Source organism: Drosophila bipectinata, chromosome 3R, assembly GCF_030179905.1.
Source record: "Drosophila bipectinata strain 14024-0381.07 chromosome 3R, DbipHiC1v2, whole genome shotgun sequence".
NCBI classification, from domain to species: domain Eukaryota; kingdom Metazoa; phylum Arthropoda; class Insecta; order Diptera; family Drosophilidae; genus Drosophila; species Drosophila bipectinata.
In genome coordinates this window covers 25020323-25037334 of record NC_091739.1, presented here as the reverse complement: position 1 = coordinate 25037334, position 17012 = coordinate 25020323, and the positions used below count along the sequence as shown (strand labels likewise).

Genomic DNA, 17012 nt, shown 5'->3' with positions numbered 1-17012 from the left:
ATCGATAGACCAAAAGTATCTATGGGTGGATTGTCATCCCCAGGTGAATCTGAGCGCTCTTTCGCGGCGTATCTGAGATACTTAGTCGTTTCGTTGCTGCCGTCGGTGTCGTTGCGGTGCGGTGTTTTTTTCTGCTCGCAGCTCCTACTGAGAATCTGTCTTTTTAGCACTCAGAAACCACCATTTTCCACTGTGATCGTTGTCGGCGAATTGAAATTGTGGCCCCACGAGAGCGAAATACGCAACATAATCGAGCCGAAAGTCGCTAAATTCCGAACACACACACAACCACTAAAACCCAAACCCATCCATACCACAAGCAACCACTCTTTCTCGGCTAAGCAACGCATATTGCGAATGCATACGGCGAAAGATACAAATAGAAAAAATCTAAGCAGAAGAAAAATTTTGTTAGTGAAGTGAAGAGGAAGTAGTGGTGACCTGTGCGCGTGTATTTGTGCTTTCCTCCTCATCGTAGTGTGTGTGCGTGTGCCAGTGTGTTTCCCTCCCCCATTGAAGCACTCGTAGCTCGTAGCTGTATCTCGCCATGGGTAAGTTATCTGCCGACACACAGATACTCCGGTGCTTTGCTGGTGTGTCCGTGAGAAAGACTGCGCAAAGTCAAAGCGAGGGGGGTTGGGGGGTGGGTGGGTTACGGCTAGCGGTAGCAGAAGGTGGTGAAGGTGCTCCTCCGATAGCACCACTATGCCATGCCATTATCGGCATTAGCAGGGCATATCGGGAGTGGTTTCGAACCGTACCCGTACCCTCTCCAAATCAATACTGCCCAGCTGGATCCTCTCTCTGGCTCGCGCCCCACTACATATGATTCCATATGAGTCCACTCCCTATTTGAATTCTCAATTTCTCAGCTGCGACTTCGGCGATGACGTCAGTGTTGTAAGAACAAGTTTCGTGTTTTTCGTTTTTATTATATATTTTTTTTTATGTTTATGCCTCTTCTTTTTTTGGCCCAAATTTGGGGCGGTTACCGGAGGAGCAGGGCGAGGTGAGTCGAGCGAATCGGAAAACCTGACCGAATAAACCTCAAAGTGCTTGTGCATGCAACTGCAATTACACACGATACCGTTAGGGCGTCCCGCCGTGAGAGCAGCTCTGCTCTCAAATAACCTGTAAGCCGTTCGATGTGAATGAGCTTTTTTTTACAACGTTTCTTGCTGAAAGGGCCTTTTCTACCGTTATTTGAGACATGTACTCGGCTATTGTCAATGATTAATTACTCTGCTTCTGGCTACTGGCCCTAATTGAGTTCATTCAGATGCACTGAAAAAATGGGGACTTCTTATAAGAATTAGTGATTTGTAGGCCTACTTCAGATATTTCGAAAGAGTTCTTAAATATTTATCAAAAAGGAAAAAATCTATAGTCCCTAGATCTGATATGTATCATTTTTCCGAGTGTAACTTGGGCCTGACTGCATGCGTGTCTAAAATGTCTAATTGACTTGGACTCCATGGTGCCGGCAAGTGGACGCCGATTTTGATGGGAGGAGATCCCCATAATATGCCACAGTGGCTCCTCGCCTCAAAAGGCTTAACAATGGCCATATAGCCTCTACAACATCTCCACAACAACTGCTCGACATGAACCCCTCTGACAAGCACATTGACTTCCACTGGGTTTCCTTTTTCGTTTTCCTGTGCTCAAATGAAAGCGAAAGGGGCAAACAAGACTCACCCACCCACTCGCCCCACCACCCGCTCACTCATTTAGTCGGATTTTTTCTCATTTATTTTGTCCGTTGATTTGTTCGTGCCTGTTGTGCATTCGCCTGCATTTCATAGTATTTCGGGGCATTTCCCAGTCCCAGGCGGGGTTATATAGGTCAGAGCACTTGCATAGAAAGTGGCATCTCCTCTTATGTCGTGCCTCCACCGTCGTATCTCTCACCCGCTCTTCAATCTGTCCACTTGCCTAATTGAATGCTATTTTCGTAGACGCAGCGTCATCAGATGCTGTTGTGCGTTGCTTGTGTATGCACGTACGGGTGCTCTTTTCACTTTTCGTCTAATAAGCATACAGGAAGCACTTTCAAATTGACCGAAACACCGAAAACTCTAAACGAACTTTGGGACGTGTGTGGCGGCTCGTTATTTGGTGCGTCAGGTAGCACAGCATAAAAAAACACTTGCAAAGCAATTCAAATTTGATGAGTAATACTTGCTATAACGATGTACAATAGCGGCCATATCTAAACCTATCCATTTCATTTCAAATTAAAACCTAATTTTAGAAGTTTTCCCAAAACTAATTATAATAACATCAGGGAAAAATTAAAAACCTGAAAGGGTTTACCAATAACAATCCCCAATAGATCTTCTATAGAAAAGGTATTGCCCCAAAACCCAAATTCTGATCTTATTTAAAACCTAATTTAATAAGCTTTCTTAAGAATACACGAATATTTGAAAGAAATAGGAGTCCCTATTTGAAGTCTAAAACTCCTACATTTATTTACTTCCTTTTCCCGACATCCCTTCAAATAACAGTATATTGACTTACTCAGTGTGCTATTTTTATGGCCACAACTGTTCATACACATTTGCCTATAGATTTGTGTATATTATGTTGTTGCTCTTCCAAAACTAAAAATGTTTGTGTGTATAAACAGAACCATTCGTGGGTGAAGCCTGTGGGCGTGGAATGCACAGGAGAGCGGCGATGTTTGCTTTCGGTTTTATTTATTGTCTAGCTGTGCTCATATCCAGCCAGTTTGAAGTGGCGTTTCCCCTATTGTGTTCCACCTGTTTCCGCCCGTCGCCTTGACCTGCTTTGTCCTCGCCATTATCCAGGCACTGCGACTGTCAAGGATCTGACGCACTTGCTCCGGGGTTGAACTCGCGCGGTGCGCATTGGATGCATGTAGTGTCAGTGACGAAGGTCGTTTTCCGTCTCTCAGTTCAAAGCGTTTTGCTCAACGCTTTTTCCATTCGATTTCTTTTGGCTTTTTTGAGCATGTTGCTTTAATGTTCGATTTTATTTTTCTCTAAGGTTAGGGTCGTTCGGGCGCGGCTGAAATTAATTAAAATATTTTCGTTGCCCTGCAGTTTAACCTTTCAGCTTGGAAGTGGCAAAGAATCGAAAAGGCCTTTTATTACCACACAGAAAAAAATAAATCTCAAATGGTTATGAAAGAATATTTATGTGATAATTAAATAAGGTGTGGATCGATAAATGGCGCCACAAATTTTAGGCTTTTTTTTAACAAATGAAGAATATGTTGTAATGAAAAGCATCTTATTCTATTCTGTACCATAATAAGATCGAAAAAAATTAGAAAATTTGGAGGCCCATTCTTTTGACCGTCCTCCCTTTTTCTGAAAAAAAACATAGAATTTTCAAATTCCTTTCAATTTCAAAAATTGTTTGAAATTTTTTTGCTGTGGAGTTCAAAAAGGCTACAGTAACCTTGGACTTGCCCCCTGGCAGCTGGACGGGTTTTTATTCATCGCAACCCGTGTTTTTGTATTGTTTGTTTGTATTTCAAATTCGAGCGAGCTCCAACCAGTTTGTTTGCGGGTCCACAACTTCTGCCACAACTTTCCGGCACTCCAGTACTCCGTCAGACGGCGGTCGATGGTCGATGTCGGCTACGATTACATCATCGCCACTAAAATCGCTCTTCGCAATTACAATAAAACTGAGAATGTGCGCTCAGACTGACTTTTTATTGTACTAACTTGTGTGGCGACGCCGCATTGCCGGGTCTCTGTTGCATGAAAATGTAATTTTCACTCGATTTTTTCACTATTTAGCTTAGAGATCCGCTCAGTGGCCAATTATCGAGGTGGTGCTAATGCCGGGAAAAGGCACTGAAAACCCAATAAACAAAACGCCAAAATCGATATGCAAATTGCTCAGAAATGTGTATGATTGCATAATAAACAAGCCGTCGAGCAGCATAACACAAATGAAATTAATTAAACGTAGCTAAACACGTACACGAAGTTTAAACAATACCCCCACGTTATATACTCTCACGTAGTTTTTACGGAGGACGGAAGTCCAAGTCGGTGACGAAAGCCCGCTTTCAGTACTCTCCTACTGGTGAGGGGAGTGTATGTGCGTGCGCGATCAACTTTTTATATATATATTTGTATTATCAGATGGACCAGTCGGTATGAACATTTTCGGTGGCGTCACCACACAAATAAATGTTCACTCGGGGATTGGCGAGTTTTTAATAAATTCAGAGAGCTGGCAAAGTTGTCTTATGTTGTCAAAAAATAATGGTGGTTTCTAAGTTTCAGATACTGAACTAACCAGATCTAACTCTACCCTTGAAATACTTTAACTCGTATTTTGAAAGATGATTAGTGTAGAACTAATAACCCATTAATAGATTGTTAGCTCTCCAACTAAACGTCTACACATGTATGCTTAAGTATGCGATAAAGACTAGTACCGTTATGCAGCATACGTCACAATTATAGAAAAAAAGTTAACGGCTACGTTTTCCTATTTATCACCAATACACCTGAGTTCCATTGCGAGCTTATCGATAATTTCTATTTTGGAAGCCAACCAAATAGGGGAAGGCAACAACTGCAGACCCGAATTGTGGAAAACAAAAAATCCAAAAGGCCTGAAATAACAACAGAGAGATATATGGTCGAAAAAATCGCTCAGACAGCGCTATAATGTGGTCGGGCTTATGTATGTTCATGTGTTCTCTTTTTGTTAATGCACTGCAACCAACACCGGTTGCCTCTAGCCAGTGTGTTTCAGATGGAGCTGATGTTGTGCCTGTCTGTTGGGTCTATTTAATCAACCGCAGACTGATGCCGCCGACTGCCACCGGCGGGCTAGAAAAAAGCCGCCAGAACAGATCAACTCATCAGTCACGGCTAACAATTAGTCTCGATGCAGAGTTCTTTGTGCTCTATGTTTCTCTTTGAGGGAACGAAAGCCAATGAATCCCAGCTGGATAGCTGTCGCATCGAAAAAAAACCAGCCATATAATGGGTGCTAACATACGGTTTATGATTCTGTGAAAGCACTTCCAGAGTTTTAATTTAAATCTAATTACAAGCCTTTTATTTTAAAGAAAAAGAGAAGGGAGTACCACAGTGCGTATGATCAATAAACTTGGGTTGCCCTTAATTACACACACTCATATAAAGAAGTTAAAAGAAAACACAGTAATGTGCAAAAAACCCCTTTAGGCTTGCCAGATCATTGATTAAACATTTGATAAGGTTTTTACTTATCTGCGTGATAAAATGAATAAACATTCTGTACTTTATAAGAAATATACAAAAACTGCACTTTCTATCTTTTGAAGTTTTGAACAGATATTTTAACCTACCTGTTGGTGCAGTTCTGTGGAATATACATAGATATATAGCACTTTGAATACTCATATGTACAAATAATGAAAAGCTTTTTCCCCATTTGTGTACATTAACAGCGGGCATACATGGTACATACATAAGTTTATACTCATTTTCTCATACATATATATAAAGCAAGTACCTGACAGCAAGTTTGCGCCGCCCTTGGCCTTATCAATGATAAGATTAATTGCTAGCCTGTCGCATGAGTCACCATAAGGCCCCATAAGAATCCAAGATGTATGCATGTATGGGTGTCTTAAAAAAGAAAATAATAATGTGTTTGCGTAGACTGTCAATAGAGAAAAAAAAAGAAACAGTCAAACAAACAAACAACAAATATGGCCGACACAAGTGTAACGATCTCCCTGTTCGTCCCATCGGACATACGATATATAAACCTTTGCGTGAATATAGTAACAGCTACAGACAGTCAAACCGAATCGCACACATTCGGAGTGGGGCTTTGGACCGAACGCGGCAAAATGAGGCAAGGTTGGGGCATTATCGCATCACATGCATATGACATCAGCGCAACGCGGCGTATACGTAATCGGGCGATAGCTCTGTAGCTTGAATTGAATGAATTGGATTGGATTAAGAATAAAAGCAAAAGCTCATGAATTGAGTTCCCCCCCTAATCGCTAATCTTTCTCTGTTCTCTTTATCCCCCATCTCTGGCAGGTAAACAAAAAATTTACTGTGCAAAATGTACGAAAAAGTGCTCCGGCGAGGTGCTCCGAGTGGCGGACAATCACTTCCACAAGGCCTGCTTCCAGTGCTGCCAGTGCAAGAAGTCCCTGGCCACGGGCGGATTCTTCACAAAGGACAATGCCTACTACTGCATACCGGACTATCAGCGACTCTATGGCACGAAGTGCGCCACGTGCCAGCAGTACGTGGAGGGCGAGGTGGTCAGCACCATGGGCAAGACCTACCACCAGAAGTGCTTCACCTGCTCCAAGTGCAAGCAGCCCTTCAAGTCCGGCAGCAAGGTGACCAATACTGGCAAGGAAGTGCTCTGTGAGCAGTGCGTCACCGGGGGCCCGGTCAGCGGAGGAGTCGGAGCAGGAACAGACGGCGGTAGAGGTGGTGTCTCCTCCCCAGCTCCGCCAGCGGAGAGTCCGACGCGGGCCACCGCTCACCAGCAACTGTCAGGTGGAGTGGTCTCGCAGAAGGCGCATCTGAAGGAGGACTACGATCCCAATGACTGTGCCGGCTGCGGAGAGCTCCTCAAGGAGGGCCAGGCTTTGGTGGCCCTCGACAGGCAGTGGCATGTGTCCTGCTTCCGGTGCAAGTCCTGCCAGGTGGTGCTCAACGGCGAGTACATGGGCAAGGATGCGGTGCCCTACTGCGAGAAGTGCTACCAGAAGGGATACGGAGTAAAGTGCGCTTACTGCAGCCGCTTCATCAGCGGCAAGGTGCTCCAGGCGGGCGACAACCACCACTTCCATCCGACCTGTGCCCGCTGCACCAAGTGCGGCGATCCCTTCGGCGACGGCGAGGAGATGTACCTGCAAGGCAGTGCCATCTGGCATCCACGCTGCGGCCCAGGACCATCGGAGTCGGGCATTATTCTGAATGGCGGCGGAGGCAGCACCTCGGTGGCTGGCGGCGCCTCCAACGGCAACTTCACAGACACCGAGTGCGACCGGATGAGCTCCAGTGCGCTCAGCGAGATGGTAGGTAGCTGTGTAGCTTCAGGAGCCGGACTCTCTTCTAAAAACACAATGAGAACCGCACGAGATGCCAACACAATCCCACGTTTTAAGCTGCTACTGAGCTTGCTACTAATCTGAATGCTACAAGTTGCACAACAATCACACACAAATTTCATTATTTTTCATTTAAGAATGAAATAAGCTATATTTTAAATTATGAATCAGTTTTCTTATGATTTGTTTTTAAAGGATTTAAAGATATATGTAGCTTATTTCAATTATCCACCCCCTGCACTTACACACACAAGACACATTAAACTTATAATTTTATTATTTCAGTTTATTTTGCATTTTAGTTGTTTTGAGCTTGCGTTTTATTTTTCGTTCGATTTCAGTACATCCGATCCAGAACACCGAGCTTTAATGGTTCACTTTATTCCTCTAGCCGCAAGGTTTGTTTTAATTATGATTTTATTATGAGTTCTCCAATTATTTTTGAAATCGTTTCGTCTTTTCGCCGTATATTTCTAAATATACACGCCAAAACTGCAATACTTAATCACAATGCACTTCTATATAACTATTTAATAGAAAATTAATATTACATCTTACACTTCTTTTAGCACTATCGTACTGTGAGCCCGGGTCTGATACTCCGAGAGTACGGACGACCGATCGGCGAGGATATATCGCGCATCTATACCTACAGCTATCTGACGGATGCTCCACACTACCTGCGCAAACCGATTGATCCGTATGACAGGACCCCGCTTTCACCGCACTTCCACAGGCCCTCCTCCTATGCCCCAACTCCAAGTAATGCGGGATCCGTAGCCGGTAGCCGTCCACCATCGCGTCCTCACTCCAGGACCCGCAGCGCCATGAAGGTCTTGGTGGACGCCATCCGTTCGGAGACTCCCCGTCCCAAGAGCCCGGGCATGAACAACGAGGAACCCATTGAGCTATCTCACTATCCGGCCGCTAAGAAGCCGCCACCAGGAGAGCAGCCCAAGATTGAGAGGGATGACTTCCCAGCTCCGCCGTATCCTTACACCGACCCTGAGCGCCGGCGGCGCTACAGTGACACCTACAAGGGTGTACCCGTTTCAGATGACGAGGACGAGAATGTCGAAAATGGCAAGACGAATGGCAAGATTAAGAATGGCGAGGAGCAGCAGTAAGTCAAATATTTGAAAGATTTAAGAATATGTTTTGAAAATTCCTTTTGTCCATTAGACGCCTTCAACGTGAAGCCGAGCAGCTAGAAAAGCTTAACTCTGGCATCGGTTCCGCGATCGCCAAGGACCTCAAGGAGCACGCCAAGTACAGGAAGTGGAAGCAGAACAACTTGGATCCCCGTAATGCTTCCAGGACGCCTTCTGCCTCGAAGGAACCTCTGTACAAATTGAGGTATATAGTAACTGATTTTGATGGTGTTATCCTTATAATCTTAATCTTGATTATCGCTCAGGTATGAATCGCCCATCGGGGCCTCTCCCTCACGCAATCTGGACCACCAGAAGCCTTTCTACGAGGACGAGATGTTCGATCGCTCGACCAGCTACCGCGGCTCGCTTGGCAAATCGCTGGGAAACGCGCCCAGTTACAATGGTAATCGTCTAGACAGTAGTTCGATATCCCGTACGTTAGACGCGCGATTCGAATTTACGCTAATTAAGTTCCTTAGCTACCAATATTATATATAGCCCAATATTACGTTTATAGCCATACATTCCTACCGATCGCCGCCCAAGCCCGGATATGGATTCAAAACGACGACTCTGCCCTATATACGCAACGGTTACAGCTCAGTAAGTGCTGCCAGTCGTTTGGATCGGGTTTAGATATTTGGTGCCGGGCTGTCAGTTGTGTCTTTTAGCTTATCCATAACCATATTGACCCATATAACCCCCTGTAATCCCTGTAATAACTACATACCTCTCACTGATGGCACCTCTTTGTATTTCTCTCTTTCACTTTTGAATGCTGGTGCTGGCTGGCCGTGAAATTAATTGGATTGACTAACAAACTATATAATTCAACTGGTTGGTCTGCTGCTTCATTGTTTGCCTAATCTTTATCCTATGCTATTACGAATATCTATGTGTGTATGCTATTGTTGCCCCCACACCGCTGCCCCAACTGCCCCCAATAAAACTAACACCCATCTACACTAACTTGAACTCATACATCTGCATCATTCACATCAAAAATCAACATGAACATCAACATACACACCACCATGAACTCTGCTCCCAGTGGTGAGTGCGCTGCGCCATGTTCCGAAGCCTGGATACGGCCTGGCTCCACGCTCCCACACATTCAGCTCCACAACCTCCGCTGCGGCCACGATGCATGGTGCCACTGTAAGATCGCTTCTGTTCTTGTTATGCCGTAGAGTTCTTTGGAATCTTTTTTGTTTGAGGCTTAGCTCTTAGTATCCTTCAATGCACTGTCTTTTTGTTTTATTTGGTTGCCTTTGTTTGCATGTAAAGATTATCTTTCGTCACCAAAAATAACAACAAATCTTCTCAAACTGTAGGACTTCTCCTATGGAGGTCTCGGCGACAAGACGCACAGCACGGATCTGAGCTGTGGAAAATCAGAAGGTGAGCACTCCGGCTTCACTAAAGTCGAAATATATTCTGACAATTCAAATCCCTTTTCAGCCTCGGTGGACTCAATCACAGACGGCGATAGACGTGCCTTGATGGGCGGAGATCTGCCCGCCTCGAGCACATACTCCGGGGCGCTCTCCTACCACTATCCGCAGGCCGGACTCATCCGGCGCAGTCTGCCCAACATGGCGCACTCGATGCTGGTGCACGAGCCGGCCAAGATCTATCCCTATCACCTACTGCTAATCACAAACTATCGACTGCCTTCCGACGTAGATCGCTGCAATCTGGAGGTGGGTTTTACTGAGCCAAGTTCATAAAATGTTACTAATTAATAATATTTCCTAACAGCGTCATCTGTCGGACATCGAGTTCGAGCACATCTTGCAGTGCGCCAGATCCGAGTTTTACAGGCTGCCCCAGTGGCGCCGCAACGAGCTAAAGCGCCGGGTTAAGCTCTTCTAAGGGAGGAGCCCAGTACTCTGTACCGGGTCTGTGGGTGGAGGAGGCTGCTAGCGACGAAACCAAAAGAAATCAACTTACCTTAAAAAGCAAAGGGCTATACAACAGTGGAGATACATTAAACACAAAACAAACAAATTATGAAAACGAAATGGGAAACTATGCTAATTTCACAGCCAGTTTTGAAACACGCTTTAAATAGTTGATGAAAGTGAACCCAACTAAACTAAATTTAAAAACATAGTTACATTTACAGTGCGGAGCTGCCTACAGGCGGCTTCAGTTTATTTTTTTAAGAATTAGTTGCGCTAACGGAAAACTGTAACTGAAAGATATATTGAAACTATGAATGAAAGAAACATAAATCCCAAATAAAAACTGTATACATACTTCACGTAGTTAAACATTGCATGTCCGGCATGATGGCTTTTTATACGCAGCGCAAGTGCATATTAATCTTAACTTTAAAAAGAATATATTTTCTAAATTATACTTTAATTAAAAGAACCTTGTTAACCGGCTAAATATCTAGAGAAGCATCAAAGAAAGAGCAATTAATGTACCTGCTGAGAAATTCACACAGCAGTAAGCGAAACGTTAGATGTGTGGCATCCAATCTACGCTAAATCATTATGCAACAACTTATTTATTACTAAATATTTTATTTATTTAAATAGAATATGTCAAAGAATAAACCAGAGATAATAAATCAGGACAAAGCTGTTTCAACGTGTCATTTTGTGTTACAATTAATTTAACATTAAGGAAGGCAATCAACAAAAAGGCAATTTGCACAGATGGTGTTTTGGGGAGATACTCAAGATTAAGAAAATGTGCTTATAACTTTTACTTAACTTACTCAAACGTACTCATATGGTATCATTTCATTTCTGAGAAGCACCATCTAGGTTTGAATTCGGTGTGATTTGAGTTTGGGACGCAATACGTGACTGGAATGTTAGATTCACAGATAAAGTACATTACTATTAAACTAGATTTCACAGAACATGGAGATTTCAATATTGCACCATTCGTCTTGGCCTAGTTTTGCTTGTGCAGAGCCTCATCGTTGCGCAGACTGAAGGTTAACTGCGTTTTCATTACCGTAAGACTGCTGCCGATAATCTTCTTGTGGTAGATCTGCCGCGTAACAAATCCAAAATCGTCGTAGAAGTCACGCTCGCTCTCCTGCCACTCGGATATGGTGGCTTCAAGCGAGGCATAGCCCCCACTCTCACAGTTCTTTGCCACTAGCTTGACCATGGGCTCCATAATCTTTTGGTGTGGATAGTCCTGGGCTATGCCAAAACGATAGATCCAGGCTGCGTTGTAGACAGCATGATGGTTTTTCACACTAATTGCGGCTACAATTCTTTTTCTGAATTTGTTTTTATATGCCTCGTCATAAGGACAATTTTCTATAAATATTTGGTAACTGGCCTCCTTGGGAGAGCAGCGGAATATGAAGGGCTCATAACACTCGGCCACCAACGACTGGGAAGGCTTTGTCTACAATCAAATTTAATTAATAAAGTAAGCAAAGCTATAGGTAAGTAGCCCTACCCTCATGAGCTCCACTGCTTTGGCGTAGAAAGAAAAATAGGTGCCGGTGAAGAGAAAAAATATGCAGCCGGGAACCGTGAGGGCACAGAAAAGCAGAGGCACACCCAGGAATATGAAAAAAACTGCCCATGTAATGACTATGAACTGCAATGTGATCTGGAATTAGAATTAGGCCTAATTAATGAATGATCTCAAAAAGATATGGCACGCATGAAAGTAGACTACTTACCTCTCGAAAACAAAACACAAAAAATGACTTGTTTGAGAAAGACATTATGTAATCTCGCACCAATTCTTGGCATTTAAGCTCGTCATCTTCCCGATAGTTTCGCACAACAATAAAACGCTGCATTGGCTATAAAAATAAATTAAATAAAATAAAATAAACGATTTCAACTCTCTTCTCTCCAGCGGTTTATTTACGTTTGCTTGGTAGTGCTGGAAAAGACCATCACATTGGTCTGCTGTCAAGGGTGTTTCCGAAAGGGATAGAGGACTACCTTAATCTATTACCATATATTGTGTTGTTATTCTGGGCATGAAGAAAAAAAATGGTTAAATACTTACTATGTTCAATTCATGAACAACCAAACTTTTTTTTTTTTTAAATATTAATAATATTAATAAATTAATAATTGGTTTTCTGGTAACCCCCTTAAATCAACGCTCAAAGTAGTATTGAATAATGTGCAAATTTAGCCAGTGTTACAAAAAACGCGAGAAGGTCGGCTATCCGGTCTTGGAAAAATATCTTTTGTGTTTTTTTGCACAAATCTTCTTGTGCTAATACTGCGCCGGCCAAGAAAAATGGAAGATGCGGAGGGCACTAAAAATAATATCCAGAAGGATGGAGAGCGGAATTTTATCTGCGGCGTGATTGAGGGTTTCTATGGCCGGCCCTGGACAACGGAGCAGCGCAAAGATCTGTTTCGAAAACTCAAGTCGATGGGCATGGACTCGTACATGTATGCCCCGAAGGACGACTACAAGCACCGGGCCTTCTGGAGAGAGATGTACACGGTAGAGGAGGCAGACCACTTGTCGAGTAAGCACCGGATAAAATATATGTACTTTGGAACTCAATTCAACAAATGGGAGCGACGGAGAAAATACTAATGAGACCGGTGGAGATTTTTGGTTAATCTTGTTTATTTTTTGTTTGCAGGTCTAATCACGGCTGCTAAGGATGCAGGTATTGTCTTTTACTACGCCCTTTCGCCCGGCCTGGACATGACGTACAGTAACCAAAAGGAAATTTCCACGCTGAAGAGGAAACTAGATCAGGTTTCACAATTTGGCTGTGAGGCCTACGCCCTGCTGTTTGACGACATTGAATCAGAGCTTTCCAAGGCGGACAAGGAGGTGTTCCAAACATTTGCCAACGCTCAGGTTTCCGTGACTAACGAGATATATGCCCATCTGGGCAGCCCCAAGTTTCTCTTCTGTCCCACCCAGTATTGCGCATCGAGGGCAGTGCCCACGGTCCAAGAGTCTGAGTACCTTAACACCCTGGGCTCGAAACTAAACAACGAAATCGACATACTGTGGACTGGCGACAAGGTGATTTCCAAGACTATTACCATTGAATCGATCCAAGAAATCACAGAGGTGCTACGCCGACCACCATGTATTTGGGACAACCTGCATGCGAATGATTACGACCAGAAGCGAATTTTTCTCGGTCCTTATGTAGGAAGATCACCCGAGTTAATACCTCATTTGCGCGGAGTGATGACCAATCCTAACTGCGAGTTCAATGGCAACTTTATAGCCATACACTCGTTAGCCTTTTGGTCGCGCTGCAGCATGGACTCGAAAATGGACAGCTCACTTTGCGCTGATATTAAATTAGAGACTGAAAACGAAGAAGAATTGCCGGCGGAATTCCTCTCGAAGAACGTGTACCATCCGCGAGTTGCTCTGAAGTAAGTCTTTCTTTTAAAATTCAAATGATAAAGATCTAAAAAATATTTTTTAGAAATGCCATCGCTGATTGGTTGCCGGAATTCTTTGTGGAAAAAGAGGCCTGGGGTCCTATCACAAAACCTCAGCCGCAAGTGCAAATGGTCATGCCCATCATTCCTATCATACCCAGCATTAACACTTGTATGAGTCTCACTACCACAACAACCACGTCGACAAACACACGAACGGTGCCGGAAGTCAGCACCACTCAACTCCAGGCTCTAGCCGATGTTTGGTATTTATATATTCTAAAATATTAACATTTTTCGGTTAGTTTTAACTTATATGCTGTATATTTTAGCACTGTTAGCTCAACATTGACACCTATATCTAATCCGGTGATGAACTCTCTGGTTTCGCCCACTAAAGTGGTTACATTCGAAGAGATTATTAATCCCATTCCAACAACAGCTGCCTCCAATATTGAACTGCCCAAGAAAATACCCATATCCATTGTACCAGTCCCTATTATGGAAACTAGAAGCGTTGAGGCTTCGGTAGAACTAGACCTGGGTAATGAGTTATTTGAGGACGATGATAAAGAGCAGAAGAGCGAATCGGAAAAAGTAGACCATGCGGAGGATAGTGATGAGAAACCTGAACCTGTAGCAAGTCTTAGTGTAGACACCATGTTGGATGACTCCAGTCTGAGCCCCTTAAGTGCCGGTGTCAATGAGCCTATGGAATGCAGCAGTAGCATAGCATCGCAGGTCTCTCCCAGAGAGCAGGACGAGGTGACCAAGTTGGTTGCCGACGATGTACTTATGGAATCTGTGAACGATGTTCATGTAAGTAATGCATTAGAAAGCTTATTTCCATTAAAATACCTTCGTTATTGTTTTAAAGATCATGCATGTGGAGAGTGGGACATCATCACCAATTTCCAATGCGGAAATGCGCGAAGAAATCGAAATATTAGAGTCATCCCAGGAAAATGAGAACGAGTAAGCCCATTTAGCCAAAAATCTATATGTACGTGAATTTGATAACAAATCTTCATTATTTTAGCACAACCGTGGTAGGCTTCGATTCAAAAATAACGATCAACGATCTGGGTCTGCTTTGTGATCTCTTTTACCTGCCGTTTGAACACGGCAGCCGTGGATTAAAACTACTCGTCGAGTTTAACTGGCTCAAGGCTAATGCGAATGTGATCCTGCACGAACGTTCCACTGGGGGTGATGCAAATAAAGGCACCAAGCCGGAGGTCAGTGAGTGGCTACAACGTTGCGAGAAGTTCGACCACTTTTGCATCGGTGTGCTAGAACTGCTTATTAAGATTGCCAATTGCCAGAACAAAGAGATTTGCCATGAACTATACTCGTACGTGTGGGACATCTCGTGTGCCCTTTCATTGCTCAACTGTTATATCAAATGGCTAGCACTCGGCCAGTTTCCTCAGAATATGTCCACTTACACAGAGGGCAGTTATACATGTAAGTTATAGTTTGTGTTTAGGAGAAACATCTAAAAATTTGTTTTCAGGGTTCAGCAAAGGTTGGAAGGAAGCCTTTATGTCTGGTGATCAGGAGCCATGGGTCTTTCGGGGTGGGCTCATTGCGGACTTGCAGCGCCTCATGCCTGTGGACTCTGGCAACGATCTGTTTGTGTTCAAGCTTCCTGAAAAGCCTACGGCTAACTATTATCTTCTGCGGCCCTATTGCAATTTGGATGAACAAAACGTCAACGACGTGTGCACCCGCACGTACCTGCAGTGGAAGCAGGAAATGGATACGAGTAACAACGTAACGTTCCCGCTTCCTATGCCCGTGTCCAATATCGTGGCCGATGCAATGGTGGGTGCTCATCTCACCCTTTGTCCAGAGCTGTGCTTTGTGGCTTATGACGAGAACAATAGCATAGTGGGGTACGCCTGCGCGGCTCTTGATGTCAATATATTTCAACGCAACCTGGATCTGTGTTGGCACACTGAGCTCCGGGAAAAGTACCCCAAGGATCTGTGCCTTCAAGAAAGCGAAGAACATCTAAAACCATTTGTGAGTCAATTCGTGGAGCAGTTCCATGGAAGCAGCGAGGCTTTAGAGCAGTGCCCCTCGGAAGTTAGTGGTTCCTTCCCAGCCGTTTTAAAAGCAGCAACGTTGCGTGAGGTGGAAGAATGTGATGCTGGTATTATGAAGCGTCTTCTTACAGTACTATTGGCCGCTCTACGCGCAAATGGCTGCTTCGGTATTCACGTTTGTATCCCTGAACACGATGTCGGTCAAGTTGCTTTTTACTCCCGGATCGGATTCGTAGATATTTATCGGGAGGAGGTGACCAAGTGCATTTATATGGGTCGTCGTTTTTAGCCCTGGCATCGTTTTTCGAGACATTTTCATTGCCTAAATCTGTATTGTTCCTTCGTCTTTTATATTCAGACTAGCCACTTCACATTCTCAACTTGTCTCGTCCTTTTTGTATTTTTATAAGAAAAAAGTGAATGTTCTACTGTCCAGTCCTTCGATACCCTTCTAGATTTTATATAAAACGTTGTTTTCTCAGTGTGAAAACAATAAAACTACCGTATTTAATAAACAAAGTCTGCTAACTGTTTTCGTTGATTTTATCCATTTTATAAAACCACACGGTGTTGACACCATCCTCGATAATCTTAACATGCTCCATGTTTGGCAGAGGAAAACGGCAAGCGATTATCTGGGCATCGTGTGGACATTCGGCAATGAGCTTATGCTCCAGATCCTGCATCATTTGTTCAACCCCGAAGATAACTACGTAGTTGTAGTCTTTGATGTTAAATTTCCAGAGGTCCCTCCGGAAAAAGCTCGCCTGCTTGGAGACTCCATTACGCAGTGCTGCCAGGCGAGAATAGTACACAAGCCAGGGATTCAGTTCCACGCCGTCGGTCTTGAGAGCCTTATTGTGTTGCGCTGCCGCTATCGAGAATTACATAATTAAGTATGAATGGTTTGTATTCCGCTAATGGCATACAACTTACCTACTACGATACGACCGTCTCCGGAGCCTATATCCAGCAGTTTGCCACCTGTATTTCTTGGCAAGAAGCTGAGCACATTTTGAATTTGTTCGGTAGTAGCTGGTACGTAAGGCAAACAAATCCGCCTGAATGCGGGGGCGACAAATGAGGCACACACAATGGACAGTCCCAGGCCTACACCTCCTGTAGCAGCAATCAGGACCTTTCCTCCGATTGACATGCCAGGTTTCGACGTTTTTGGGGATGCTTTCGAAACATTTTCATTCAGGATATCCATTCCAATTGAAACAGGCAACGACTGCTTCGCAAAGTGTGGCCGTAGTGTACGAGGTGAGACATTTTTTACACCGCTACAAAAATCGACTAAAATTATTTTATTAATCAAAAGTGTTTTCTAGAATTAATAAAATTAAAAATAAATAATTATATTCTA

General features: G+C 43.8%; 4 protein-coding genes across 11 annotated transcripts; 2 read left to right on the top strand and 2 right to left on the bottom strand.

The window, feature by feature from the left end:
* Positions 1–67: 67 nt before the first annotated feature.
* On the top strand, positions 68–10831 carry Unc-115a (Uncoordinated 115a). Of its 8 annotated transcripts, none has more exons than XM_017236390.3 (10): positions 68–551; positions 6039–7036; positions 7411–7467; positions 7639–8192; positions 8252–8425; positions 8487–8626; positions 9275–9381; positions 9558–9624; positions 9685–9926; positions 9985–10831. In XM_017236390.3, the coding sequence occupies exons 1-10, from the start codon at positions 548–550 to the stop codon at positions 10096–10098; spliced, it is 2457 nt and encodes an 818-aa protein (XP_017091879.2). In that variant the 5' UTR covers positions 68–547; the 3' UTR covers positions 10099–10831. The 8 variants fall into 8 exon arrangements, with proteins under 8 accessions (XP_017091879.2, XP_043067690.1, XP_017091876.2 ...); XM_017236386.3 differs by lacking the exons at positions 68–551; positions 9275–9381 and adding exons at positions 5660–5849; positions 8741–8826; XM_017236385.3 differs by lacking the exon at positions 68–551 and adding an exon at positions 5661–5849.
* On the bottom strand, positions 10738–12091 carry LOC108121997 (uncharacterized). Its single transcript, XM_017236397.3, has 3 exons — positions 11888–12091; positions 11659–11814; positions 10738–11604 (listed from the first exon to the last, which is right to left on the bottom strand). Exons 1-3 carry the CDS (start codon positions 12008–12010, stop codon positions 11137–11139), a joined length of 747 nt encoding a protein of 248 aa, XP_017091886.2. The 5' UTR covers positions 12011–12091; the 3' UTR covers positions 10738–11136.
* A 262-nt stretch (positions 12092–12353) lies between these two features.
* Oga (O-GlcNAcase) lies at positions 12354–16176 on the top strand. The gene is made up of 7 exons (XM_017236719.3): positions 12354–12703; positions 12824–13583; positions 13637–13858; positions 13925–14411; positions 14470–14567; positions 14632–15059; positions 15109–16176. The coding sequence occupies exons 1-7, from the start codon at positions 12466–12468 to the stop codon at positions 15930–15932; spliced, it is 3057 nt and encodes a 1018-aa protein (XP_017092208.2). The 5' UTR covers positions 12354–12465; the 3' UTR covers positions 15933–16176.
* On the bottom strand, positions 16168–16905 carry LOC108122176 (ATP synthase subunit C lysine N-methyltransferase). The gene is made up of 2 exons (XM_017236721.3): positions 16580–16905; positions 16168–16517 (listed from the first exon to the last, which is right to left on the bottom strand). The coding sequence occupies exons 1-2, from the start codon at positions 16854–16856 to the stop codon at positions 16168–16170; spliced, it is 627 nt and encodes a 208-aa protein (XP_017092210.2). The 5' UTR covers positions 16857–16905.
* Positions 16906–17012: the final 107 nt, after the last annotated feature.

Coding starts and splice junctions, on each gene's coding strand:
- Unc-115a (XM_017236385.3), top strand. CDS start 5,696: ATGGCCGACACAAGTGTAACGATCTCCCTGTTCGTCCCATCGGACATA. Junction 7,037..7,410: donor CCAGTGCGCTCAGCGAGATG/GTAGGTAGCTGT, acceptor GTTCGATTTCAG/TACATCCGATCCAGAACACC. Junction 9,382..9,557: donor CCACGATGCATGGTGCCACT/GTAAGATCGCTT, acceptor CTCAAACTGTAG/GACTTCTCCTATGGAGGTCT.
- LOC108121997 (XM_017236397.3), bottom strand. CDS start 12,010: ATGCAGCGTTTTATTGTTGTGCGAAACTATCGGGAAGATGACGAGCTT. Junction 11,815..11,887: donor TTGTGTTTTGTTTTCGAGAG/GTAAGTAGTCTA, acceptor TTCTAATTCCAG/ATCACATTGCAGTTCATAGT. Junction 11,605..11,658: donor AAGCAGTGGAGCTCATGAGG/GTAGGGCTACTT, acceptor ATTTGATTGTAG/ACAAAGCCTTCCCAGTCGTT.
- Oga (XM_017236719.3), top strand. CDS start 12,466: ATGGAAGATGCGGAGGGCACTAAAAATAATATCCAGAAGGATGGAGAG. Junction 13,859..13,924: donor CAGGCTCTAGCCGATGTTTG/GTATTTATATAT, acceptor TGTATATTTTAG/CACTGTTAGCTCAACATTGA. Junction 15,060..15,108: donor CACAGAGGGCAGTTATACAT/GTAAGTTATAGT, acceptor ATTTGTTTTCAG/GGTTCAGCAAAGGTTGGAAG.
- LOC108122176 (XM_017236721.3), bottom strand. CDS start 16,856: ATGGATATCCTGAATGAAAATGTTTCGAAAGCATCCCCAAAAACGTCG. Junction 16,518..16,579: donor AGACGGTCGTATCGTAGTAG/GTAAGTTGTATG, acceptor AATTCTCGATAG/CGGCAGCGCAACACAATAAG.